This window comes from Ornithorhynchus anatinus, chromosome 16 (genome assembly GCF_004115215.2).
Source record: "Ornithorhynchus anatinus isolate Pmale09 chromosome 16, mOrnAna1.pri.v4, whole genome shotgun sequence".
Classification (NCBI taxonomy): domain Eukaryota; kingdom Metazoa; phylum Chordata; class Mammalia; order Monotremata; family Ornithorhynchidae; genus Ornithorhynchus; species Ornithorhynchus anatinus.
The window spans coordinates 17,826,902-17,853,560 of NC_041743.1; the positions used below are offsets into that span (position 1 = coordinate 17,826,902).

The 26,659-nt window shown below is 42.8% G+C and overlaps 1 protein-coding gene across 6 annotated transcripts in view; it reads right to left on the bottom strand.

Annotated features, from left to right (window-relative positions):
• KCNT2 (potassium sodium-activated channel subfamily T member 2) overlaps positions 1-26,659 on the bottom strand; it is a 397,559-nt gene that overhangs the window by 295,834 nt on the left and 75,066 nt on the right. For all 6 annotated transcript variants that reach the window (XM_029081285.2, XM_029081284.2, XM_029081282.2 and 3 more), the window contains exon 2: positions 2,866-2,945. In XM_029081285.2, coding sequence (XP_028937118.1) covers positions 2,866-2,945 — 80 coding nt within the window. The remainder of the gene's footprint in view (positions 1-2,865; positions 2,946-26,659) is intronic.

Sequence of the window (26,659 nt, forward strand, 5' to 3'; positions counted from 1 at the left end):
AGGGCAGGAAACAAAGGAGGAGCCAGCACACAAGCTGAGAAGGAGCAGTCAGAGAGATAGGAGGAGAACAAAATGAGGACAGTGTCAATGAAGCCCAGATTGGATAAAGTTTCAAGGAGAAGGGGATGGTTTACAATGTCAAAGGCTGCAGAGGGATCTAGGAGGATTAGGATGGAGTAGAAGCCATCAGATATGGAGAGAAAGTCATTGGTTACTTTAGAGAGGGCTGTTTCTGTGGAGTGAAGGGGGCAGAAGCCAGATTGGAGAGGATTTAGGAGAACTGGAGGACAGGAAGTGGAGACAGTGAGTATAAACAACTCAAAAGAAATTTGGAGAGAAATGGTAGGAGGGAGAAGGGGTGATAACTGGAAGGAGCCATGGGGTCAAGAGAGGGTTTTTTTAGGACAGGGGAAACATAAGCGTAATTGAAAGTAGTGGGGAAGAAGCCATTGGAAAATGAACAGCTGCTGATACCAGTCAACAAAAGAAGAAGGCGAGTGTTTAAAAAAGTATGAAGGGATGCAGTCAGAAGCACAAGTGGAGGAGGTAGGTTTAAAGAGGAGATGGGAGATTTAATCTTGAGTTACTGCAGGGAATAGAGGGAGAGTTGAAGAGCATGAAGGAGGAGGCGGGGATTGGAGAGGAGCAGGGGAGATTTTGAGGAAATGACGACCGATGGTTTCAATTCTGTTGATGAAGTGTGTAGCCAGGTCTTACGTTACCTCTCTGATTTGTTACTGCAACCAGGTCCACACGTTTCACTCCTCTAAGGCCAACCTACTCACTGTACACCTTGTTCTCGTCTATCTTGCCACCAGCCTCTTTCCAACACCCTGTCTCCAACTCCTCCCCACCCCTTGCAATACACCCACCCCTGTCCCCCAATTCATACATTCATTCATTCAATAGTATTTATTGAGTGCTTACTATGTGCAGACCACTGTACTAAGTGCTTGGAATGTACAGTTCGGCAACAGATAGAGACAATCCCTGCCCACTGACGGGTTTACAGTCTAATCGGGGGAGACAGATGGAGAAAAACAAGACAACCTAATGGTAATAAATAGAATCAAGGGGATGGTTCGTGTTTATAGGTGTCCATGGAACACCTGGAAAAAAAGAGAGCAGAGGAGCACAACAGATGTGTTCACGAGATCTATCCCTGTCATCCTGTCTCAGCGATGCCCCTCATCCCCCTCCCCCTGCATCAGCCCCCACCAGCTCACTCCCATTCAACACCTTTCTACCCCTCACACAGCTCCCACCCCACACATCCTCTCTACACTCTTAGCCAAACAATCACATTTCCCCCTCTTCAAAGCCCTACTGAAGGTTCACTTCCTCCAGGATGCCTTCCCAAACTAAGCCCCCCTTTTCCTCAGTTCCCTCTCCCCTCCTCATCGCTCCGTCTCACTCCCTTTGTGAGCCCCATGTTGGACAGGAACTGTGCCCAACCTGATTTCCTTGTATCCACCCAAGGGCTTAGTACAGTGCCTGGCACATAGTGAGCGATTAACAAATACCAGCATTATTAATATAATTATTATTATTGTTACCACTATTAATCAAACAACTGTATTTATGGAGCACTCACTCTGTGCAGTGCCTAGTGATTGGGAAAGTACAATGCAACAGTGTTGGAAAAAAGATTCCTGCCTTCTTGCTGCCATCAGGAGAAGCAGCATGGCTTAGGGGCAAGAACACAGGCTTGGGAATCAGAGGACGTAGGCTCTAATCCCGTCTCTGCTCCTTGTCTGCTGTGTGACCTTGGGCACTTCACTTCTATGTCCCTCAGTTACCTCATCCGTAAAATGGGGATGAAGATTGTGAACCCCAAGTGGGACAACTAGACTACCTTGTATCTACCCCAGCGCTTAGAATAGTGCTAGGCACATAGTAAGCACTTAACAAATACCATCATTATTATTATGATTATTATTCTCAGGTCAGTCATCTGTATTTATGACACTGCAATTGTTTTATGGGCCTTAAACACCCAATTAAACATAGGGCAAGTAGGGGCAGCAAAATTATTTCTCTCTCTTCTTTAAGAATTTGTTGTGAAAATTTCTGCGTCTGTGTGTGTTCACACACTGAGGTCAGTGAGGAATGTGAGGGTAAGGAAAGGGTAATTTTGCAGGATGATTTTGATTTTGTGTGTGCAGAACATTGGGTGTGAAGGGGATAAGGGTGACTGGGGATGGGTGGGAGGGTACAGGTCCTATAGGTGAAACCTTGAAAGCAGAGCAATTGTTTTCCAAAGACAGGGTGAAAACCATTAGAAAGTCAGCTTTAAAAAATAGGTGTCAGAATCCTAAAGCACGGGCCTGGGAGTCAGAGGTCGTGGGTTTAATCCCGGCTGCACTTGCTGTGTGACCTTGGTCAAGTAACTTGACTTTTCTGTGACTCAGTTACCTCATCTGCAAAATGGGGAGCAGGACTGTGAGACCCATGTGGGACAAGGACTGTGTCCAACGATTACCTTGTATCTACCTCAGCCCTTAGAATGGTGCTTGGCACATAGGAAGTGCTTAACAAATACCACAATTATTATTATTATATCCTCAAAAAGAGTTTATCTTTCCAGGTGGGCACAGGTTCATAAGTACCCCCATTTGGTAATATTGGGGGGTGCTGCTAATGCATTCACTCCAAAACAATTACAATATCCCAGATTAGAAACAAGAATAACCTATACCTCAAAAAAATTTAATTAAGAATGTAAGCTAAACAAAAACAACAATCATGCATTTCCTTCGGGAAAAGTACAAAAGCACTATCCTGAGAAAATAATGTGTTTCCAATTTGAGTACTAGCATGTACACTGAATAGAAACAAATACAACATGAATAGTGAGCTGCTTACTTGATCGTTGGTTTTTGATGAAAAATAACTTCAGCCTCTCTTTAAATGTATTTTCATTCATATAGAATTCGACTTGCACCCTGAAAACATAAGGAAAGTGTTAGTGCAAACAATATACTTGGTGAATTTATAGCACCTGTTTGACTTTCTCTTTTCATTTCTTTTAAGATGAAAAGTTGAAGATTCATTAAAAAATGCCAATGAAAATAGGACTAAAATGAATAAATTACAATTCTTCCTCCAGGATCTAATGGAGGAAGTCCCAGGACTAAGGGTCTTTAATTTCATCCAATAGGATTAATAGTATTAGTAATATTCATTCATTCAATCGTATTTATTGAGTGCTTACTATGTGCAGAGCACTCTACTAAGCGCTTAGAAAGTACAATTTGGCAACAAATAGAGATACTAGTATAGAAAGAGACAAATAGAGACATAGCAGTAGTAGATTATTACTGTAAGTCAGGAGTACTTGACTCCTGATTCTTCTGGATTCTTTACAACCTGCTTTCTACCACCATTTCCTCACTGAGATCACATGCTCTTAGGCTCCCAGTGCCAAAATTAGTGGGTTCTACCCTTTCCTAATATTTCTATATCTCTCAGTTGCCTGGAACACTACGAACCACTACCTGCTCCTGAAAACACGATCTCACTTTCTTAAAAAATTTTCTGACATCCCTTTGGGTTCTCCATAGAGTTCCTCATCTGCCTCCGATTCCCTCACAAGGGATGTACAGCAAAGCTCACTTCTGGATCCTTTTCTTTTCTGAATCTACACTCCCCCCTTTGATAGCTCATCGACTCCCAAGGGCTCAACTCTCACTTCTCTGTGCATGACCCTTAATTTGACCTCACCAGTTTTGATCTCTCTCTTTCACTGCAATTCACATGCTCCACCATCTCTAGAAGACATGGAAGCAGCGTGGCTCAGTGGAAAGAGCACAGGCTCAGGAGTCAGAGGACGTGGGTTCTAATCCTGCCTCTGCCACTGGTTTGCTGCGTGACCTTGGGTAAGTCACTTAACTTCTCTGTGCCTCACTAACCTCATTTGTAAAATGGGGAAAAAGTGTGAACCCCACATGGGACAACCTGATTACCCTGTATCTACCCTAGTGCTTAGAACAGTGCTTAGCACATAGTAAACACTTAACAAATAGTATTATTATTATTATTATTATTATTATTGTTATATCCCACTGAAACTTCAAACTCAATATGTCAAAAATGAAATTCATCATCTCCCCTCCCAAGTGGAAAGTGCATGGGCTTGGGAGTCAGAGTCATGCGTTCTAAGCCCGTCTCTGCCGCTTGTCAGCTGTGTGACTTTGGGCAAGTCACTTAACTTCTCTGCGCCTCAGTTATGTCATCTGTAAAATGGGGATTAAGACTGTGAACCCCACGTGGGACAACCTGATCACCTTGCATCCCCCCAGAGCTTAAAACAGTGCTTTGCACATAGTAAGCACTTAACAAATGCTATTATTATTATCTACTTGATTTTCCCATCACCACTGATTATATCGCAATGCTTCTCATCTCAGAAGTTCACAACCTTGCCATTAACCTTGATTCCTCACTCTCTTTCAGCCCCCATATTAAGCCTAGCATAAAATACAATCAGTTTTTCCTCCAGAGCATTTTCAGAAATCACCCCTTCTTCCCCAAACAGCCAAGACCCTAATCTAGGCATTTGCCATATCTCAGTTTAACTACCACATCCTCACTGATCTCCCTGCCTCTGGTCTCTCCCGTCTCCAATCAATGCATCATTTGACTTCCCGAACCATTTTTCTCAAACATAGTACTAATAATGATGGAATTTGTTAAGCACTTACTATGCGCCAAGCACTGTCCTAAGTGCTGGGATAGATACAAGGTCATCAGGTTGTCCCACATGGGGCTCATAGCCTTAATCCCCATTTTACAGATGAGGAGGCTGATGCAGTGGTCATAGTGGGAAATGAAGAATGCTTAGATGAGTGAGGTGGAGAGTTGGGATGGAGAGGAAAGGGAAGACTTTAGCTATGTTGTGAAGGTCAAAGTAACAGAATTTGGTGGCAGACTGAATATGGGTGTTGAATGAAAGAGATGAATCAAGGATAATGCCAAGGTTATGGGCTTATGAGACAGGGAGGACGGTAGTACTGTCTACTATGAAAGGAAAGTCAGGGAGAGGCCAGAGTTTGGGTTGGAAGATGAGCAGCTTTGTTGTGGTAAAATCCTGAAGGCAGGAGGAAATGTGAGACTGCAGGGAACAAGAAAGATCAGGGCTGAAGATGTAAATGTGGGAATCATCTGCATAGAGATAGTAAAGACGTGGGAGCGAATGAGTTTTCCTAGGGAGTGGGTGTAGATGGAGAATAGATGGGGACCCAGAACTGAACTTTGAGACAACCTCACAGTGAGAAGATGGGAGGTGGAGTAGGAGCCTGTGAAAGAGACTGAGAAGGAGCAACCAGAGAGAAAGAAAGAGGACCAAGAGGGGAGAATTTTGGTAAACCCAAGGTTAGTTAGTATTTCCAGAAGATGGGGGTGGTCCAGTGTCAAAGGCAGCAGAAAGGTGGAGGAGGATTAGTGGCCATTTGATTTGGCAAGAAGGAGCTGTTGACCATAGTTTGACCTAATACTCCACAGAGCACTGAGGGCAGAAACCAGATTGCCCGGGTTCAAGAAGAGAGTTGGAGGAGGGGAAGTAGAGGCAGTGAGTGTTGACAACTCATTCATTCATTCATTCAATCATATTCATTGAGCGTTTACTGTGTGCAGAGCACTGTACTAAGCACTTGGAAAGTACAATTCAGCAATAGAGAGAGCCACTTTTCTGCTGCGTGATCTTGAGCAAGCCACTTAACTTTGTGCCTCAGTTCCCTCATCTGTAAAATGAGGATTAAGTCTGGCAGCCCCATGGGGACCATGCACTGTGTCCAACTTGATTAGCTTGTATTTACACCAGGGCTTAGTACAAAGCCTGGCACAGAATAAATGCTTAACTGGTGGGCCCATGCTCTATCCACTAGACCACACTGCTTCTCCATCACACCTGTGTGATGTAGAGGTGAACGGACAATCTTCAGAGGCTCTTGAGAAGTGGGAAAACATGGTCTGAATGTTTTCAAATGATCCGGGCAGCAGAGCAGAGTGTGAGAAGGGCAGGAAGAGATAGGAGACAGGAAGGTCATTGAGAAGGTGGTATATGATAAGTGCTTGGATCACCACAGATGCACTTTGAATCTACAGGAAAGGGCAGATTTTAGTGATGTTGAGAAGATAGAATCAACAGGATTTGGAGATGAACTGAATATGTGCGTTGAATTAAAGAAATGAGTTTGAGGACAATGCCAAGCATTGTTGGTGCTCAATAAATACTATTGTTTCATTGACTCCATGTGAGTGAGTCACTGTTCTACCACCCTTGGGCCTGATTCTACCAGAGGTTGGAACATTAACACTTCTGGCTCTGGCTGGCTTCTAGGATCCTACTGGTTGCACAAGAGATCTCTTTTAAATGGCCTCCGGTAATAATGATAATTCTTATGGTATTTGATAAGCTCTTACTATGTGCCATACACTGCACAGTGGACTGGGGTAAATATCATATGATCAAGCCATATGATCAAGACACAGTCCCGGTCTCCCATGGGGCTTAGAGCTTGAGTAGGGGAGAGAGCATATATTTAATCACCATTTTACAGGTCAGGAAACTGAGGCACAGAGAAGTTAAGTGACATGCAGTTCCTCTCACTTTCAGGCCTGTGCCCCTTCTAGTAGTTTGACAAGGTGAATGCTTTTCCCAAGAATGTGTCTTTCTACCCAGTGTGAGCAAAGTGACTTTTTCTGAAAGCACATTTTATTCACCTTTTTAGCATTTTTTAAAAATTTTTTCTTGGTCTCCCAGACATTTCCACGTGGATTCCCCTCTAGCACTTTAAGCTGAACACTGACTGAAACTAACTCCTCATTTTCCTTCTCAAATCCTCTCTCCATCTAATTTTACCATAACCTCTGAACCATATTGCCATCCTCTGAAGCCCACAAATTTAGTATTTCTTCAACTCCTCACTCTCTTTGAACTTACACATTCAGTCTATCTCTTAATCCTGTTGGTTTCTTCTTCCACACCAATTCCCTGATCCTTCTTTTTTTTTTCCATCACACAGCCAGCTGGCCTCAGTTTCCTCAGCTGTAAAATAGAAATTAAGTACCTGACTTTCCCTCCTACTGAGACTGTTAGCCCTAGGGACTGTAACCAATCTGATTATTTTGAATCTATCCTAACGGTCGGTACAGTGCTTGGCACATAGTAAATGTTTAAGAAATACCACAATTCTTATCATTATTACCATTTCACAATTAAACTACTGGTACCAGCCTCCTTCTGGATTCTCCTAACTCCAGCCTCTTCCCTCTCCAGCCCATATTTAACTCTTCTCCAGATCACATTTCTAAAACATCATATTCCACACATCTCCCCATTCCTCAAAAACCTCCACTGGCTGCCCATTCACCTCTCCATCAAGGAGAAACTACAGAGCCATGCTTTAAGGTACTCCATCAGTCAATCTTCAACCAATCAATAAATGCTATTTACTGAATGCTTGCTGTACTAAGCTCTTGGGATAATACAAGAGTGTTGGTAAACCTGTTCCCTGCCCATCAGAAAACTCCAGACTTTAATTATCCACTCTCTTCTCTCGCATTCTCTGATCTGTTGAAGAACCCCCCCCACTTTCAACCCCTTCCTTAGATTCTCCCTCCCACCTAAAACTCTCTCCCACTTAAAAGTAATCAGCCCACAGCTGTCTCTATTTTCACAGGACTACTGAAATCTCACCTTCTCCAGGGTGCCTGTTCCAATTAAATTTTCTTCCCTCGAAGCTATCTCTTTGGCACTATTGCATCACCTCCACATTTAGGTACTCACAATGGAGAACTTCTATCCATTAGGCAGAGATACTCTATTATTTAAAGATTTATTCATCCACAAATCCACTTTTCCATTCTCCTATTCTGCTTCTGTGTAATCATTTTGTGCCTATTCTACCACTACATTGTAAACTCAAGAAAGGCAGATATTGCATCTTCTAACTTTATTTTACTGTCCCGGGTACTCAGAGCAGTAGGTGCTCAATAAATACTACTGATTTATTGATTAAATGTGCAAAAAAGTCATTACTGAAAATGCCTTTGATTAGATATCCACTAAGAACTTCTAGTACCTTAGGGATTATATCAATTCTAGAAATATAAAACCAATAATATTTCACAGGTGCTGCTTTGCTACATTAATTCATAACCCATTTTTACTTTTTTGTGCAATTATAAAATCTCATTTAAAAATGTACTTTCTAGAGACGATTTGAACAATTCTAAAATTGTTCTTTGGGATACTGGAGATTATTATGAATGACAGAACCTCAAAACCTGGAAGATGTCTTTTCTTTATTTTCATTTGTTCCTCATCTATTTCTTACTGCACTTTGTTCGTATTTTTGCTGTTTAAAACTGCAATGAAGAATGGAAAAAAAAATAAATATTTTCTGATATTGTTAATACCTGAAATGTGAAAAGCAAAATGAGAAAAGCCCTTCAGGGTTTGCAATAAGAAAGCAGCACCAATGCATCTTCCAGAGGTCTGGTAACTTCGAAACTCCCCCTTAAAAGGATACAGTGTCCTTAGTTACTCTGCATCCAATTAGAATATTCTTTCTACGTTTGAACTAACTGTGATTTGCAAGTGAGCCCAAACTAATTATTGACCTTCTCCCTTCACTAGCATGACCATGTAGGCTATGGTGCCACTCTAGACTGTGATTTTCAGCAAGGGCAGTGAGTTCTGGCCAAGCTCTCGCCTCAGATTCAAAACAAAAGCTCACTATTTGCACCATAAACTGCTGAAGTACACGGAGGTGCACAAGAAAAGGCAGGAGATGGTTGTTAAGGCAATCGCTCAAATAAGCTTGGTATAAATATGTGCTATTGAGGAATGAAGGGGCATTTCAGGCTCAATAAAATATTGGCTCCACATTTTGATTGATTTTACTAGATTACACTGTCAGACAATGCAGTAGGTATTGCCTGCAAAGATACAGATTCTGATTGCATCTATTCAGGATCACTGAATCATTTGACCCTTTAACGCTATTCAAACTACTTGTACATGTAAAACAGGATGAAGGTAAAATAACAGCAATAACAACATGATAATAAGCACTTATTCTAGATTGCTGGTAACTGTATTGGGTAATGTAATGATAACAGGGAGGAAAATGTGGGTTCTAATCACTTTCCTCTCAGTTTCCATTATGAATAATGCTATGGCCACAAACAACTGCATTTGCTTCTACTTTCCTTTCCCTGGCAACAGCTGCTCACAGAAAGGATAGAATTCTACAATGAAATGGTTCCCATGGTAAAATGGATTACGAGTACCGAGCTTTTCTATTCCAGGCTCTCGGTAAAACCACATGAACTCATGTGAATTACGTGTTTGTGGTGCCAGTTTAATGTAGCCTTGCAATCCATTAAATGAATTACACTTAGGAAAACCCCAACTTGACTTAAATCCACCGGAGTCCAGAAATGACAAAAGCGGGGGAGAAAGGGGAGATTTTTCAAAGTTTAATTTACAATAATCAGAACAATCATTTCAAAAGAATGAATGAGGAGAAATACATCCACATTTTCTTGCCTTTGGAAATGCCTGAGGAGCACGGAAAATGATTAAACACCAAATGATTAGTGATCTCTAAGACTGGATATTGAAATACATCAACTAATTTACCTTTCCAAAGTCACCGTGAAAGCCTAGAAGGCATAGAGAAGCCCAGAAAGCCAAGCAATGAACTGCCAATAAGGTAGAATGAGTTTGAAGTACTGTTTCTATTCAACCTATTTGCAAAAATGATAGAGCACCCTGAGCAATGACTGCTGGAAATGACTCTGAAGCATTTTGGGCTTGTAATACGTCATAAGAAATAACTTCTCCTTAACTAGTTTTTTCTTTCTCAATGTACTATAGTTGTGCTGTCATAAAAACCTGCTGATTTATGAAATTGTTTCTTGGAGTTGGAATCTTGAAGACTCACATTTTTCACAATGTAAAAAGGTTAGACAACTATTTCAAAAATAGACCTTGAAATGGACTTTCCCAACGTTGTCGATTAATAACCCCAGCTTCCCTGTCCCTCAGTGTAAATGTATTTAGTGTTTATTGTGCATCAAGTCGGTTTTGTGGATTGCAGTAAACAGTTCCAGAGTACAAAACAAGTATCATGTTCCCTGTCCACGAAAAGCTAATCCTCTAACAGCGACACAGATGTAAAAGACTCTATTATTAGACTATTCAAAATTAATAACTGAATGTACAAGAGAATACATATATAAAAGTGCTGAAGCTTGATATGAATTAGTTCATAAGTGCTAGAGTTGACTGATAGGTTAGAGTGCTAAGTACTAACAGAGTGCCCCAGTGGAAAAAATACAGGTCTGGGAGTCAGAGGACCTGGGTTCTATTCCTAGAAAAGCCATTTGTCTGTTGTGTGACCTTGAGCAAGTCACTTAACTTCTCTATGTTTCAGTTTCCTCATCTGTAATATGGAAATCTGATATCTCTTCTCCCTGCTACTTGGGCTGTGAGCCGCAGGTGGGACAGGGACTGTGTCTGACCTGATTAACTTGTATTTACCCCAGCGCTTAGTCCAGCACTTAGCCCTTAATAAGTGTAGCGTAGAGAACACAGACACCAAGCCTACAAGTCAGGCACCTTTAATCCCACTCCCGCCCGTGGGGAATCTCAGCACATGACTTCCAGTCCAGGTACTGAGTGTGGGCTGGGGTTTTAACGCATCCATCCATGTGCATAAGCCCACCTCTGGCTGACACAGTCAGTTCTCCTTGGCCCACCTGAAGCTGCTCCCACGGGAGCAAACCTCCATTAGTCCCCTTGCTGTCAGTCGTGTTCCATGGCCTTTCACTGGCGGTTGAGCTGCAAGTTGTCACACTTTGGCCTCCAACAGTACCCGTTCATGGCTATTAGCTCTTCCTCCAGTGGTCCATTCGTCTGCACCCGGTGGTTCCATCCACCATCTTGGAATCATGTCAACTGGGGGTGTTGGGAGCAGGGGACATCCCCAAAATTCCAAGGCACTGAGGATACATGGGGCACTAGTATCAATCACAAGATGGGATAGGGTGGGGTACGATCAATGCCGAGATGGGATAAGGCAGGAGCTAGAAGTGTCCTGCAGCTGTACTAGAGGGCTGAGGGGTGAAGCACGGCCTGTGGTGTTGGGGTCTGTGGGTGGGATATGTCCCAGGCCTGGGCCGCTGGAGTCAGACAGCTGAGCCGGGTCCCGGGACTGGTAGGGGGTGGAGAGTAGGAGGTGATGCGCATGGGCATGGAGGCACAAGCTGAGTACCACGGAGGCGCTCTGAAGCAGCATGGCTCAGGCCCATAGCGTGTGCTGCAGGCAAGAGGGAGTAAGGAGTGGGGAAAGGCACCTCAGCATCTCTGGGCTGCAGGGCCACCTCAGACCACTGAGATGACAACATGGCTTGAATCTTCCTCCCGACACAGGGCGAAGCTCAACCCATACCACAGTTTGGAATGGGGAGAAACAACCGTTGTGGCAGGCCGGGGCCAATCTGCAGCAGCGGAGGGTCTAGGCACAGGACTCTACTACTTGTTTACTGTCTACTTGTTTTCTTTTCCTGTCTGTCTCCCCCTTCTACACTGTGAGGCCATTGTTGAGTAGGGATTGTCTCTATCTGTTGCTGACTTGTACTTTCCAAGCGATTAGCACATTACTCTGCAAACAGTACCCACTCAATAAATACAATAGAATGAATGACTCCAGGATAGAGGCAGCCCAAGGTTCATCTCTCTGCCAGGGATCCTGAGCCTGAGGAGGGCAAGAGGAATCAAAAGCACTTAACAAATAATATTACTATTATTGAGGCCATTGTGGGCAGGGGTTATCTCTATTTTTTGCTGAATTGTACTGTTCAAACGCTTAGTACAGTGCTCTGCACATAGTAAGCGCTCAATAAATACTATTGAATGGATGAATGAATGAATAGACTGACTGACTGACTGAATGATTATTATTGTTGGAGAATGGGGGATATTAAGAGGGCTTTGAATCTGGGGAGAGTAGCACAGAACGTGTCTACCAGCTCAGTTATATTGTACTTTCCCAAACTCTTACTACAGTGCTCCACACACAATAAATGCCCCAAAAATATGATTGGCTTCATCCCCCTAATAATAATAATAATGTTGGTATTTGTTAATTGCTTACTATGTGCAGAGCACTGTTCTAAGTGCCAGGGTAGATACAGGGTAATCAGATTGTCCCACATGGGATTCATCCCCATTTGACAGATGAGGGAACCAAGGCACAGAGAAGTTAAGTGACTTGCCCACAGTCACACTGCTGACAAGTGGCAGAGCCCGGCATTCGAACCCTTAACCTCCTACTCCCAAGCCCGGGCTCTTTCCACTGAGCCATGGTGCTTCCCTATTCCTTTGCAACTCCGGCATTAAACTACCTGCTTAGTCTTGCAGGTTCTTCCTTCCCAACAATTCCCATATCCACCCCTTCTCTTCCCAGACAGCTACTACTTTGATCTGTTTTGGTTTTTGTTTTTTAAACGGTATTTTTAAACACTTACTATGAGCTAGAAACTGTATTAAGCATTAGGATAGTTACAAGCTAATCAGGTTGGACACAGTCCATGTCCCTCATGGGGCTCACAATCTTAATCCCCATTTTACAGATGAAGTGGGTGAAGCATAGCTAAGTTAAGTGACTTCCCCAAGGTCACTCAGCAGACAACTGGTGACTCCCAGGCCTGTGCTCTAACCACTAGATCAGGCTGCTTTCCAATTTTTCTCATTTCACAGTGAGCCTATTGCCTTACTTGACTTCCCTGTCCCCAGCCTCTCCCCACTTCAGTTCACACTCCACACTGCTGTGTAGATCATATTTCAAGTATGGCTAAGCACACGACTCTCCACTCCTCCAAAATCTCCAACAGCTACTGTATGTCTCCACATAAAGCAGAAATGCCTCACCACTGGCTTTAAGTTTCTTTCCCAGGTTTCTCCACCTTGCCTATTGGCTCACCTAACATCGATTTTTCTGCTTCCAATCCTTGATCGCACTGAGCCCTAATGGGGAACTCCCTCCCAATCCAAATCCACCAAACCACAGATCTCCCCATTTTCCTAGAGCCCCTAAAATCTCACCTCCTCCAGAAACTTAATTTCCAACACCTCAGTCATGTCACCCAATGGTGGAGTGGACATACTCTCAAATGGAGAAGCAGTGTGGCCTAGCGGAAAGAGCACAGGCCTGGGAGCCAGAGGACCTTTGTTCTAACAACGGCTCTGCCACTTGTCTGCTGTGGGACCTTGGACAAATCACTTAACCTCTCTTGTCTCAGTTGCTTCACCTGTAAAAATGAATGGGGATTAAGACCGTGAGCCCTATGTGGGACAGGTACTATGTCTACCCCAGTGCTCAGTATAGTGTCCAGCACAGAGTATGTGCATAACAAATACCATTTTAAGAAAAGCAGGTTTTTCAATGAGGATAAGAATCTCCCTTCCAATCTCCCTGTGCCCAGAAGTACACACAGAAAGATGACTGTTGCGATGCTCTCTTCAGTCAAGGGACAATATTCCCCTGGGTATCTCCTCACAGCTTACTTGACTGCCCTCACTGAATCCTTAGGTCACTGCTGAATGTGATATTGAGGACAGTCTTAATAACACTTAGTCAATTCCACTTTGCTGCCAAAAATCACTTCACACATAACTATGTGTGTACACCTAAACACATACACACATATTCATATTTATCTTTTATCTTTTGTTTATAGAAAGCAACCTCACCTAGTGGAAAAAGAAGGGGCCTGTGAGTCAGAAAACCCTGCCTTCTAATCTCGGCTCCACCATTTGCCTGCTTTGTGACCTTGGAAAAGGTGCTTCACCTTTCCGTTCCTCAGTTTCCTCAACAGTAAAATGAGGATAAAATCTCCATTCTCCCTCCCTCCTAGATTGTGGCTGAATGATTATCTCATATGTACCATGGCTCAGTGGAAAGAGCACGGGTTTGGGAGTCAGAGGTCATGGGTTCGAATCCTGGCTCTGCCACTTGTCAGCTCTGTGACCGTGGGCAAGTCACTTAACTTCTCTGTGCCTCAGTTACCTCCTCTGTAAAATGGGGATGAAGACTGTGAGCCTCATGTGGGACAACCTAATTACCCTGTATCTTCCCCAGCACTTAGAACAGTACTCTGCACATAGTAAGCGCTTAACAAATACCAACATTATTATTATTATTACCCCAGTGCTTCGTACAGTGCTTGGCACCTGGTAAATGCTTAACAAAAACCACAATTGCTATTATTCATTTGCAGATGACATTAGTGACAGAAGAAGGGGCCTGGCCATCAATCAATCAATGGTCACGCATATTCATTCATTCATATTTATTGAGCACTTACTACTGTGTGCAGAGCACTACATTAAGCACTGTGACTGAAAAAACCCATGGAAACCTGCCCCTCACTCCATTCTGCACTGCTTGCATTTAAAGATAAATCCCTGATTCACAAACTGGGTAGTGTTATAGAGGACCAGTTTTTGTTCTGGAGTCTGTCTTGGTAGCTTGCTCTTTATATTACTTTCATTTTGGGCAGGAAACATGTCTATCAACTCTGTTACACTGTAATTTCCCAAGAGTTTAGTGCAATGTTCTGCACACAGTAAGCTCTCAAATAAATATGACTGACTGGTTAGTCTATTAGTTCCTTGAAGGAAGAGACTGCATCTTCTAATTCTTTGGATAAGGGAGACCTAATGAAGGAGTGCACAGCCTAATGAAGGAGCAGGGGATGGGAAGCCAGGAGACCGAACTCTGCCATTGCCTTCTTGTGTGACCTTGGGCAAGTCACTTAACGTTCCTGGGCCTCAGTTTCCTCATCTCTACAGTGAAGATGAATTAGATTTCAATCCCGAGCCTGGTGAGAGACAGGAATTTGATTTAATAACCTTGAATCTATCCTAGGGTTTAGGACAAGTAACTGCTTAAAAAAGGAATAATTACTATTTTGTACCCTTCAGAGCACTTAATTCAGTGCAGCACACAGTAGGGGCTCAAGAAATGCTATTGATTGGTTATTCACAAGCCTTTGTTTGAAAAGAACAATGCCTGTCTGGGTTACTCCTTGCCAGGCTAATCTGTCTGCTACAGTGCTCTCCTAACAGTTCACTCTTACTTCGTTTTATTTGTGACTGTGTTTCATTAAATCTTTAAATTGTCTATTCCGATCTCATGGTTGAAGAAAATCCCCTTTCAGTTCACTCTACATCAACAACCTGGATGGCTGTTGTCTGTTTTTCTCACTGGGTTAGCAGACAGCATTCTAAGATTCCATTAGTAATCCTTCCTGCATTTGATGTTGCGTATGATTTGAAGATACCGCAGATGAAAAGGCTCTAGATGCACATATGTCTTCTTGTACTAAGTCAAGGTCTCGGAGATTGGACTCTACAACAGCCTCAGCACCTTAATGACAATAACTGTTGTATTTGATATGTACTTCTCATCAGTAGTATTTACTGAGCGCTTACCGGGTCCCAAGTGCTGGAGTAGATACAAGATAATCAGGTCAGACAGAGTCCCTGCCCCACATTGGACTCAAAGTCTAAGTAGGAAAGAGAATAGGTTTTTAATTCCTGTTTTATAAAAGGGGGAAATTGAGGCACTGAGAAGCTAAGGGTCACAAAGCCCATGGTCACAAAGTAAGCATATGGTGGATCCAGGATGTTTCCACGATGGATTGGCACATTTTCATTCATTCATTCATTCAATTGTATTTATTGAGCGCTTACTGTGTGCAGAGCTCTGTACTAAGAGCTTGGGAAAGTACAATAGATATTTCACTAAGAAATGTTAATGCGGTGGAATCCTTCAAGATGAACCCACAAACAAACAGTTTGTAGTAACTCCTGATTGATTATCTTCATAGTTTAAATTGCAAAGTTGTCCGATCTTTGACCAGGGGGTGGTGCCAGGAAGAGGGAGGTGGGAATTCTTCTGGAGTGACCCCAACGGCAGGAACAGAAGATGCAGGACAGGGGACACAGGACGGGGGACAGAAAGTCTGTCTGGGGACACGTGTGGATTTCAGGGGTGAGGATCAGACCATGGAAACACGCAGCCGGCTACGAGATCTCTTCCCTGGAGCTGAGCCCTGTGGCGGGACAAGGGAGGCCCCTAGTCTGGGTTCTTGCAGCTGAGGCTCTCCCGGACAGCGCAGAGTGCTTCCCTCGCTAACGCTGCCATGCAATATCATAATCCCCTTCTACAGCCACCCCAAATGGATAGGATGTGGAGGAAAAACCAAAGTGGCTCTGACCCAGCTCCTTGGGAGTGGAGGCTTAGAGGGAGATGGAGAGGCTTCTGTGTGAGGTGAGGAAGGAGGACTCAGACAGGGACACAGGGAGGAAGCAGACAATCCATTCTCAAACCAAAAGGGCTCTATCCCAGCCCCTCTGGAAGGATCGTGTCCACCCAAGGCATTTCCCTCCATATCCCTGGCTCCCAGGGCAGCCGCCCCTCCAGGGGAGAGAGAGGCCACTCCGTCAGGAGCGGAGGGGACAGAGTCTCCAGCACAGCTGGAGAGCAGACGATCCACTGGGGATCCACCCTGGGGGAGGTTCACAGCCGACATAGGATTGTGTTATATGACTGGCAGTTGTAATCATAGGGGAGGTACTGCCATCTGGTACCGTCTCTTCTACTAGGAATTGGGAGATTTGCTAAAACACCAAGACACATTCATAAGCCAATTAAATGTCTCTAATGCAAACTGCACCCCCATGACAGCCCTGCCAGAATTAGAACCCGGTCCCCTCGCTCCTAGGCCTATGTTCTTTTCACCAGGCCACACCTTTTCAGCTTGCTATGGCATTTGATGACCCATTTTTGCACATACTATCTTGCAGTGCTCTGAAAGATGCCAGACATTTAATTCTGTTTTCTATGGCTTTGCCAATTAGCAAGGTTGGACGGCGTTCTGCCTAGCTAGCAGAATTTGGTGACTTTGGTGAATTTGGTAACTTCTGGGCAGTCATTGAAATCTTGAGTTGTGGGTAAAGTATCCCGTGTGAAGACCAGTACATATCTTGGAAAGTTTCGTACTGGTCACCTCAGCTACTGGGGGATACACAGATCCCCCTCATAGGGTAAAAGGAACCATGTTCTTCTTGAAGCGCTGCTTGATATACATCTCCCCATTCCTCAAAAACTCCAGTGGCTACTCATTTCCTTATACATCAAGCAAAAAATCCTCCTAATTGGTTTCATACCACCAACTCTCCTTTTGTTACATATCGGCTCTCTTCAACCACGACTCACCAGCTCCACTCCTTGCTCTAAAGGTTTAACTTTAACTGAACCTCACTCTCCATCTCCTGCCTGAACCTTCATTCGCACCGCTCCCCAAATGTCAACACCCCTCCCCACCAAATAATAATAATAATTATGGTATCTGCTAAGTATTTACTATGTGCCAGGCAAATCTGCCAGACCTCACCCCTACTCAACTTCAAAACTGTCTTAAATGCACACTTCCCCACAGAAGCCTTCTCTGATGATTTTGCAACACCCTAAACCACATTAAATCCACAGTTATCCTTAGTACTCATTTCTTGCATTCTAATCCTTGGAAATTATGTCCATCTGACTAGCTAGTAGTATAATCAATTATTTATTCATTCTGACATATTTATATTACTACTGATTATTTCCTAGTTCTTCGTCCTGATCCCACTCTTTGTAAATACAAGATAACTAGAACATTTTCCCCCCTTTAAAGCCCTACTGAAAGCTCACCTCCTCCAGGAGGCCTTCCCAGACTGAACCTCGCTTTTCCTCTGCTAATCCTCCCATCCCCATCGCCCCTACTTCCTTGCCTCTGTTCTACCCCTCTCCCCGCCCCACAGTACTTATGTATATATGTACATATTTATTGTTTTATTATTTTATTTTCTTAAAGATGTGTATGTACCTATAATTCTATTAATTTATTTTGACACTATTGATGCCTGTCCACTTGCTTTGTTTTGTTGTCCATCTCCCCCCTTCCAGACTGTGTACCCCATTGCTGGATAGGGATTGCCTCTATTTGTTGTTGAATTGTACTTTCCAAGTGCTTAGTACAGTGCTCTGCACACAGGAAGCGCTGAATAAATACAAATGAATTAATGAATGAATAATCAGGTCAGACACTATCCCTGTCCTACACAGGTCTCACAGTATGAAGTGGAAAGGAGAACTAGTGTTTATTTCATCCCCACTTTACAAGTGAGGAAACTGAGGCTCAGAGAAGCAAAATGATATACCAAGGGCCACAATGGGCAAGTGGAAGAGCTGAGATTAGAATCCAGGTCCCCTAACTCACAGGCCCATGCTTGGCCATGCAGTTTCCTATTGTCTAATTGCTGCTGTGCTCTGTCATGGGCTTAATACAGTGATTTCCACTCAGTCGGCACTCAGTAATACTATTGATCGATCGAATAATGTTCCCCATTGTGCCATAAAAGCAGAGTGGTTATCAGATATTACCATTTGTGAGATGTTGTTTAGGACAAAAAGGAGCCACATAAATCTTTATTTTACCACATCCTCACAGAGGAAATGTTTAACAGAGTCGGTTGCTATTAGGAATTATGCCTAATGATATTAATGTTACAAATGTGTTACACGATAATTACGGAATTGTGTATTAATTTTTCAAACATTTCCTATTGAGAAAAGCCATGAGAGACCAGGAACAAGCAACTTCTGTGTTTTCCATTATTTAAAATGTCATATTTTGCCATTTTTTAATTATGTCACGTTTTGGCACATGTGATAGATGAAATCCGATGGGGATGTCGATGAGTAAATTTCACATGTTCCTTGTATTTTTATAAGTAGTCATTCATCTACATTATTCTCTGAATTTCATTTTTTTTTGCCTAAAAACTCAGTTATCATTTTAAATTTATATATAATTGGTAGAAATGAATGTCTAATATGAGAATGCATATATTCAAATGTAAAATATATGAAAAATGACTTTCACATTACTCTGATATATTGAGTTGCTTGGATCTGAGTCACCCAGATGAAATGAACTAATTCTCTTCCCTTCTTTCATGTGGAAACTGGAAAATGGAGCTAGGATTGAGGCCATGGTCCGTGTCTAATTCCCCCCATGGATTCTTTCCCAGGGTTAGTACAGTGCTCTGCACACACCAAAAGCTTAACAAATAATATTTTGAGAACTACTACCGAAAAGGGAGACACCTTTATCAACTCTCCTTCACTCCTCTGTGATGTCTAATATCTGTCTAAAATAAAATAGCTCTAAAATATGCCCTTTCCTCTCTATTCTAACAGATACCACACTGATTCCACCACCCATCTTATCCCACCTTGATTACTGAACCTGCCTCCTCACTGACCTCCCCGCATCCTGAAAACCCATCCCAGAAGCCCACAGCCTCACCGTCTCCTTGATCTTTTCACTATCTTTCAAGTCTCTACATAAGGGGCAGAAACCCTGATGATTCTACCTACATAATATTCCCCACTTCAACCCCTTCCTCCTCACACAAATTAGTACCATCTTGGTCCACGTTCTGTCATTAGCCATACCTAGACTATTACCACCTCCTCGCTGGTTTCTCTACCTCCAGATTCTCCCCCTCCAATCTATAATACATCCGGCTGCAAAGAGAATCTTGAAGCTTTACTGACATCTCTCCTCTACTTAGATTCCACTAATGGCTTCCCATTTCTTCTTATTAACCCTCAGCCCCTTAGCACATATATGTAATTGATTTTAACATCTGTTCTCCCTCCTAGACTGTAAGCTCCTTGGGGGCAGGGAATATGACTATCAACTCTGTTATACTGCACTCTCCCAAGTGCTTTGCCCACAGTAAGCACTGAATAAATATGATTGATGAATTGATTGATTTTCTTCCACATCAAGCAAAATATTCTCCTGGTGGGTTTTAAATTCCCCATTAACTCTCCCCATTTTAATTATTGGCTCCTTTCATCCATGAATCCCCAGCTCCTTCTCCTCATTTCTCTCAGACTAAGCTTTGAAACGTACCTGACTCTTGACTCTCGCTCCTCTGTTCACTTTGTTCCCCCTGGGTTGGAACGTCCCCCTTCACTCCACCCCCCTGCATCCAACAGGCCAGTTCTCTCCCTTTGTTCAAAGTCTCCTAAAATCACAACTTCTCCATTAAGCCTTCCCCAGTCAACTTCCCACACCCCCAATTCATATCAACCTAACAAAATCCTTTAACAGGAGAATACTAATTTATTTATATCCTCCCTTTACTATTTTATGATATAGATGTCTATAGCTATATATAACATATATACTAAAATACAAAATCAATTGTACAGTCAATTTGTTCTGATTTAGAAATATGTTTATATCTGTCTCCTTCAGTATGGGGTAAGCTCCCGTGGATAGAGAATATGCCTAGTGCTTCTGTCATACTTTCCAAGTGCTGGTTCGGTGCCCTGCCCCATGAGGGCTCAGCTTCCCTACCCTTCTCCCGCAAGGGGATAAGAAGCCAGAGAAGCTTCCAGAAGTGAGTGCAGAGAAGTAAGGAAGCAGGTATTCTTCTTAGACAGGAAATTGCAGTAGATGGCAAGTGCAGCCTGGGTCAGGCTTGGAAAACTATGTCACAGTTCTTGAGTTGTAGGTTTTAGTCTTCCAGGAGAGATTTTAGCATCTCATTTCAATGCCCAAAATAGATTTTGGCTTCAGTTTCCAATACATTAGAGGTGAAAGAAATTTTTGCCCTAAAAGAGACAAATGTACTCTGGGTTCCAAATGTTAGGTTCATTCAAAGCACCAACAATTATTATCTTTCCAGGAACAAAAAAGTTTGCTGAACGTAGCTCCAAAGAGTGAGACTTCAATTATCTTACTAGCAAATGTACAAAACAGAACTTCTTATCTTCCTACCAACTCCCTATGCCCCCGCCCCTGAATTTCTCATCACTGTAGACAGCACCACCATTTTCCCTGTCTCACAAGCCCATAATCTTGGCATTATCCTCAAATCAACTTTCTCATTCAACCCACATAGTCAATCTCTCACTGTCAGGTTGGTTCAACCATCACAATAACTTTAAAATATGCCCTTTCCTCGGCATCCAAATGGTTACCACACGGATCCAAGCACTATTATATCCCACCTTGACTACTGCATCAGCCTCCTCATTGACTTCCCTGAGTCCTGTCTCTGTCCACTCGTGTCCTTACTTCACTCCGCTGCCCAGATCACTTATCTAAAAACATAATCAGCCCATGTCTCCCCTCTTCTCAAGAACCACCAGTGGCTGTCCATCCGCCTCTGCATCGACAGAAGCTCCTTTCCATTGGTTATAGAGCAGTCAATCTGCTCACCCCCTCCTGCTTACCTTGCTGATTTCCTACAAAAACTCGGCCTGCATACTTCACTCCCCTACCACCAACCTACTCGCTGTGCCTCAATCCCATCTATCTCAATGTCAACCCCCTTGCCTATTTCCTCCCTCTGGTCAGAACTCCCTCCCACTTTATATATGACAGCCCATCACTCTCTTCACCTTCAGACCTACTAAAATCACATCTCAGAAGGCCTTACCCCACTAAACCCTCATTTTTCCTACTCCCACTTCCTTCTCAGCACCTATGCACTTGAATCTGTACCTTGTAAGCACTTAGTAATCACCCCACCCTCAGCCTAACAGCATTTATGTAATGTCCAAAATTCATTTCATTGTCTGTCTCCTCTTCTGGACTGTATGCTCCTTGTGGGCAGAGAATGTGTCAGTCAACCCAGTTGTACTGTACTTTTTTTTTTAATGATATTTATTAAGCACTTACTATGTGCCTAACACTGTTCTAAGCACTGGGGGAGATACAAGGTAATCAGGTTGTCCTACATAGGGCTCACAGTCTTAATCCCCATTTTACAGATGAGGTAACTGAGGCACAGAGAAGTTAAGTGAGACTTGCCCAAAGTCACACACCTGAGAAGTGGCGAAGCCGGAATTAGAACCCAAAACCTCTGACTCCTAAGTCCAGGCTCTTTCCCCTAAGCCATGCTGCTTCTTGGCACTTAGGCACAGTGTTCTGCACTCAATAAGTACCATAAATTGACCGATTGATTGATTGATATTTGACCTTTTAGAAATCTATTAATAAAGAACATCAATATAAAAGAAAGTTCCTATTTGATATGATTTATAACTGCTTACATAATTGTAGATAAATTACACTGTCAGTGATAACCACTTTAAACCTGAAGATTTATACATATGCATGCATAAATATATATGTATATATTATATATAATTATATTTACATGAGCATAGCAATGTGGGAGTGTGTTTCTGTGTCTATATTAGTTCCATATGTTTCACTGGAGCAAAAAATACTCAATGGCAACTTTTTGCTTGGTCATAAAACAAGAAAATTACTTTTATTTGAAATATTTTTCATACATGAAACTCGCAACTGAAACCCAAAATATAAGGATTAAGTTGCATTGCAATACAGGGAATTTTGGAAGCAATAAAGTATAAATGAGGGGAAAATGAGCATCTTTAAATGTTCCTCTAAAAAATGGAAAAGAAATAAAAACAGCCATTCGCCCCCTTGAGATTTTGGTCATTTTAAGAATTCTAATATTATTCAGCAACCAAGCAAAATGCATATTCAATTTTAAAATACAAAATTACACCCTCAGAGTTTAAAGAATGCGTGAGTAAAAGCTTTTTCCAAAACCAACTGAAAGGAAAAGCACTTGAGAGTCATAACTTTTGTTATTAGATCTATACTATGGTAGGGTTCTAAAAGGAAGAAGTACTGAGAAGAAACGAGAGAAGGGGAAGAGAAAAGCAAAGATAAACCAAGAGAAAGTAGGAAAGAGAAACCAAAGAGAAGCAGTGTGGCCTAATGGAAAGAGCACAGGCCTGGGAGTCATAATGACCCGGGTTCTAATCCTGGATCCACTACTTGTCTGCTGTGTGACCTTCTCTGTGCCTGTTACCTCGTCTGCAAAATGAAGATTAGACTGAGCTCCACGTGGAACATGGATTTACCCCATGGCTTAGGACAAACCTTGGCACACAGGAAACAGTGCCAGAGTTTAGAACAGTGCTTGGAACAAATTTCATAATAATAATAATGATGTTGGTATTTGTTAAGCGCTTACTATGTGCCGAGCACTGTTCTAAGCGCTGGGGTAGACACAGGGGAATCAGGTTGTCCCAGTGGGGCTCACAGTCTTAATCCCCATTTTACAGATGAGGTAACTGAGGCACCGAGAAGTTAAGTGACTTGCCCAAAGTCACACAGCTGACCAGTGGCCGAGTCGGGATTCGAACCCATGACCTCTGACTCCAAAGCCCGTGCTCTTTCCACTGAGCCACGCTGCTTCTCATCGTTATTATTAACAAATACCATTTAAAAAAAGATGCCATTGTTAACGACTCTCTGTAGTTAAAAGGCAGAAGCTTATAAAGGATGAGTTTTCATTATAATAATAATAATAATGTTGGTATTTGTTAAGCGCTTACTATGTGCCGAGCACTGTTCTAAGCGCTGGGGTAGACAAAGGGGAATCAGGTTGTCCCACGTGGGGCTCACAGTCTTAATCCCCATTTTACAGATGAGGTAACTGAGGCACAGAGAAGTTAAGTGACTTGCCCAAAGTCACACAGCTGACAAGTGGCCGAGCTGGGATTCGAACCCATGACCTCTGACTCCAAAGCCCAGACTCTTTCCATTGAGCCATGCTGCTTCTCTATCTGCATAGCTCCCTGTCCAAGGTGTCTCTCTGGTTTTTGGAGTTGCTCACAAATATGAATATACTGTACTGTATTCTCCCACGCGCTTAGTAAAGTCCTCTGCTTTTAGTAAGTGCTTAATAAATACGATTGATTGATATTCACTGCTATGGCAAAGGGAGTATTATCACAGTATAATAATAATAATGATGATGGCATTTATTAAGCACTATGTGCCAAGCATTGTTCTAAGCTCTGGGGTAGATACAAGGTAATCAGGTTGTCCCACGCGGGGCTCACGGTCTTAATCCCCATTTTACAGATGAGGTAACTGAGGCACAGAGAAGTTACTTGACTTGCCCAAGGTCACACAGCCGACAGGCAGCAGAGCCGGGATTAGAACCCACGTCCTCTGACTCCCAAGGCCGTGCTCTTTCAACTAAGCTACACTGCTTCTCTGCGTATGAGCATCAGTCTCATGCATAAACGGCCTCATAGTGCCAGAAAGAAATAATCTCCTAAGTGATGTTTATAACCACATGGCAGGATAGTTCCCTGGTCACCTGAAGCAGCAGAAACCCATCCATTAGTAAGAGTCGGGGAGTTAAGGTGGTGTGATCCAGATTGGGCTCCAGACAGAGCCTAATAAGGACATTGATTCTATTAAAATAATCCTATCACTGGATTCATTTAAGTCTGAGTTCAAATTAGACAGTGATTATGGGGCTTTCACTGTGTCCTCCGAGTCGCCAGAATCGAACTGGATGTCATAGTAACGTCTGCCAAAAACCACAGCCACGCTCCTTCTGGGTCGGAAGCCAGTTTGTTTCTGGGAACCAGAACTCAGTGGGAATTAGACTTAAGCACATACTCCTCCCCCTTGTTTTTTGGAGGGGTTTTCATAGATTTCGTTAATAGCTTACTCTGTGCCAGGAACTGTGCTAAGCTCTGGGGTAGATCCAAGTTAATGCCACACAGGGCTCACAGTCTTAATCCCCATCTTAAAGGTGAGGTAAATGAGGCACAGAGAAGTTAAGTGACTTGCCCAAGATCAGCCAGCAGATGTGACAGATCTAGGATTAGAACCCAGGTCCCTCTGGCTCCCAGGCCCACGCGCTATCCACTGAGACACACTGCTTCCCTTTGAAGAGTAGATGCAGCTCAGTCCCCTTCACAGAAAAGAAGGAAGTTTAAAAACACAGCAACGGCACATCAGTGTTCTCCTTACATCTCTCTCCATTGAGATTGATGCTCTTCCAAGACGTATAGAGACAAATAGAGAAGCAACGTGGTTTAGTGGAAAGAGCACAGGCTTGGGAGTCAGAGGACGTGGGTTCTAATTCTGCCCACGCCACTTGTCTGCTGTGTGACCATGGGCAAGTTGCTTGATTTCTCTGTGCCTCAGTTATCTCATCTGTAAAATGGGGATTAAGTCTATGAGCCCCACGTGGGACAACCTAATTAACCCGTATCTACCCCAGAGCTTAGAATAGGGCTTAGCATGTAGTAAGTGCTGAAAAAATATAATTATTCTTATATTTTGCCTGCCATGTCCCCCTAACACTGTGCCTACCTAAAAATGGTCCTTGGTTGTCCTGTTGCATTTCTTCTCTACTGCAACTGATGCAATTCGGTGCCCAGAAGAAACTACTTCAAATCACTTAAGTACCCAAATAGGAAACGCCCCAAATACGACCAAAATGACACAAACTACCTGCATTTTTTTTTTAAAAAAAAGAGAAATCCCCATGAAAAGGATTTTGGGAGATTTATTAATAGGCATACCTATAGTTACTAGACATTACTTTTCTCCAGTACTTAGAACAGTGCTTGGCACATAGTAAGCGCTTACAAATACCATCGTTATTATTATTCAAAGGCCATCTCGGTAGACTGTAAGCTCCCTTTGGGCAAGGATAGATAGCTTCTACCAACTCTGCTATATTGTACTTTCTCAAGGACTTAGAACAGTGTTCTGCAAACAGTAAGTGCATTCGATCCATATAAGTGACTGATGAGATATTGAATTCTTATCTGATGCACTCTCCCCTCCTTATACATTCCTCACCAGGAGGGAACACACCCAATCCAAAATGTGTTTAATGCCTTAAAATCTAGGACTACAGCTTGCTACCTACAAATTCCTCATAATGAAGGAAGACTACAGATATTACAAGAGAAAGATTCCTAATAATGAGGGGGTGATGTTAAATGATAATAAATAATAATTATTATGGCATTTGTTCAGCGCTTACTATGTGCCAAGCACTGTTCTAAGTGCTGGGGTAGGTACAAGTAATCGGGTTGTCATTTTACACTTGAGGGTAACTGAGGGAAAGAGAAGTTACGTGGCTTGCCCAAGGTCACAGAGCAGACAAGTTAAAGAACTTCCTTAATGGGAAAATCACATTACGCTTATCATTAATAACATAAGATTTAATGGATTACAGGGTTGATAGTTTGAAAATACCACCACGGTAAACATTATCCAATATAAATTCCTATATTATGGCCATTTCCTTCACTAGCAGAAGGCTTTATATTTGCGGCTCTCCTGATAGGTTTCCTGAAATCCCCCCTTGACTGATGACACACGACGACACACAACTATGCCTTCCTCCGCCAAATTGACTTGGGCCTACTTTTGGATTATGCTATACCAGATCGGATGCATTCTATGAGAAGAATATTTCAATTTCCCTCCTTCTGAGCTTTGGGACCCTGAGTTACACTCCACACTGCTTTTTGAATCATCTTCCTGAAATGTCACTGAGCATGTTCCCTCCCATGGTCACCAATATTCCTAGGCATCAAACAAACTTACCTTTGGTTCAAGGCTATCCACCAGCTTTATTCACTTTCCACATTTGCTCTCCTCATCTGCTACTCCCTAGCTCACCCTCTACGCTTCTGATAAACACACT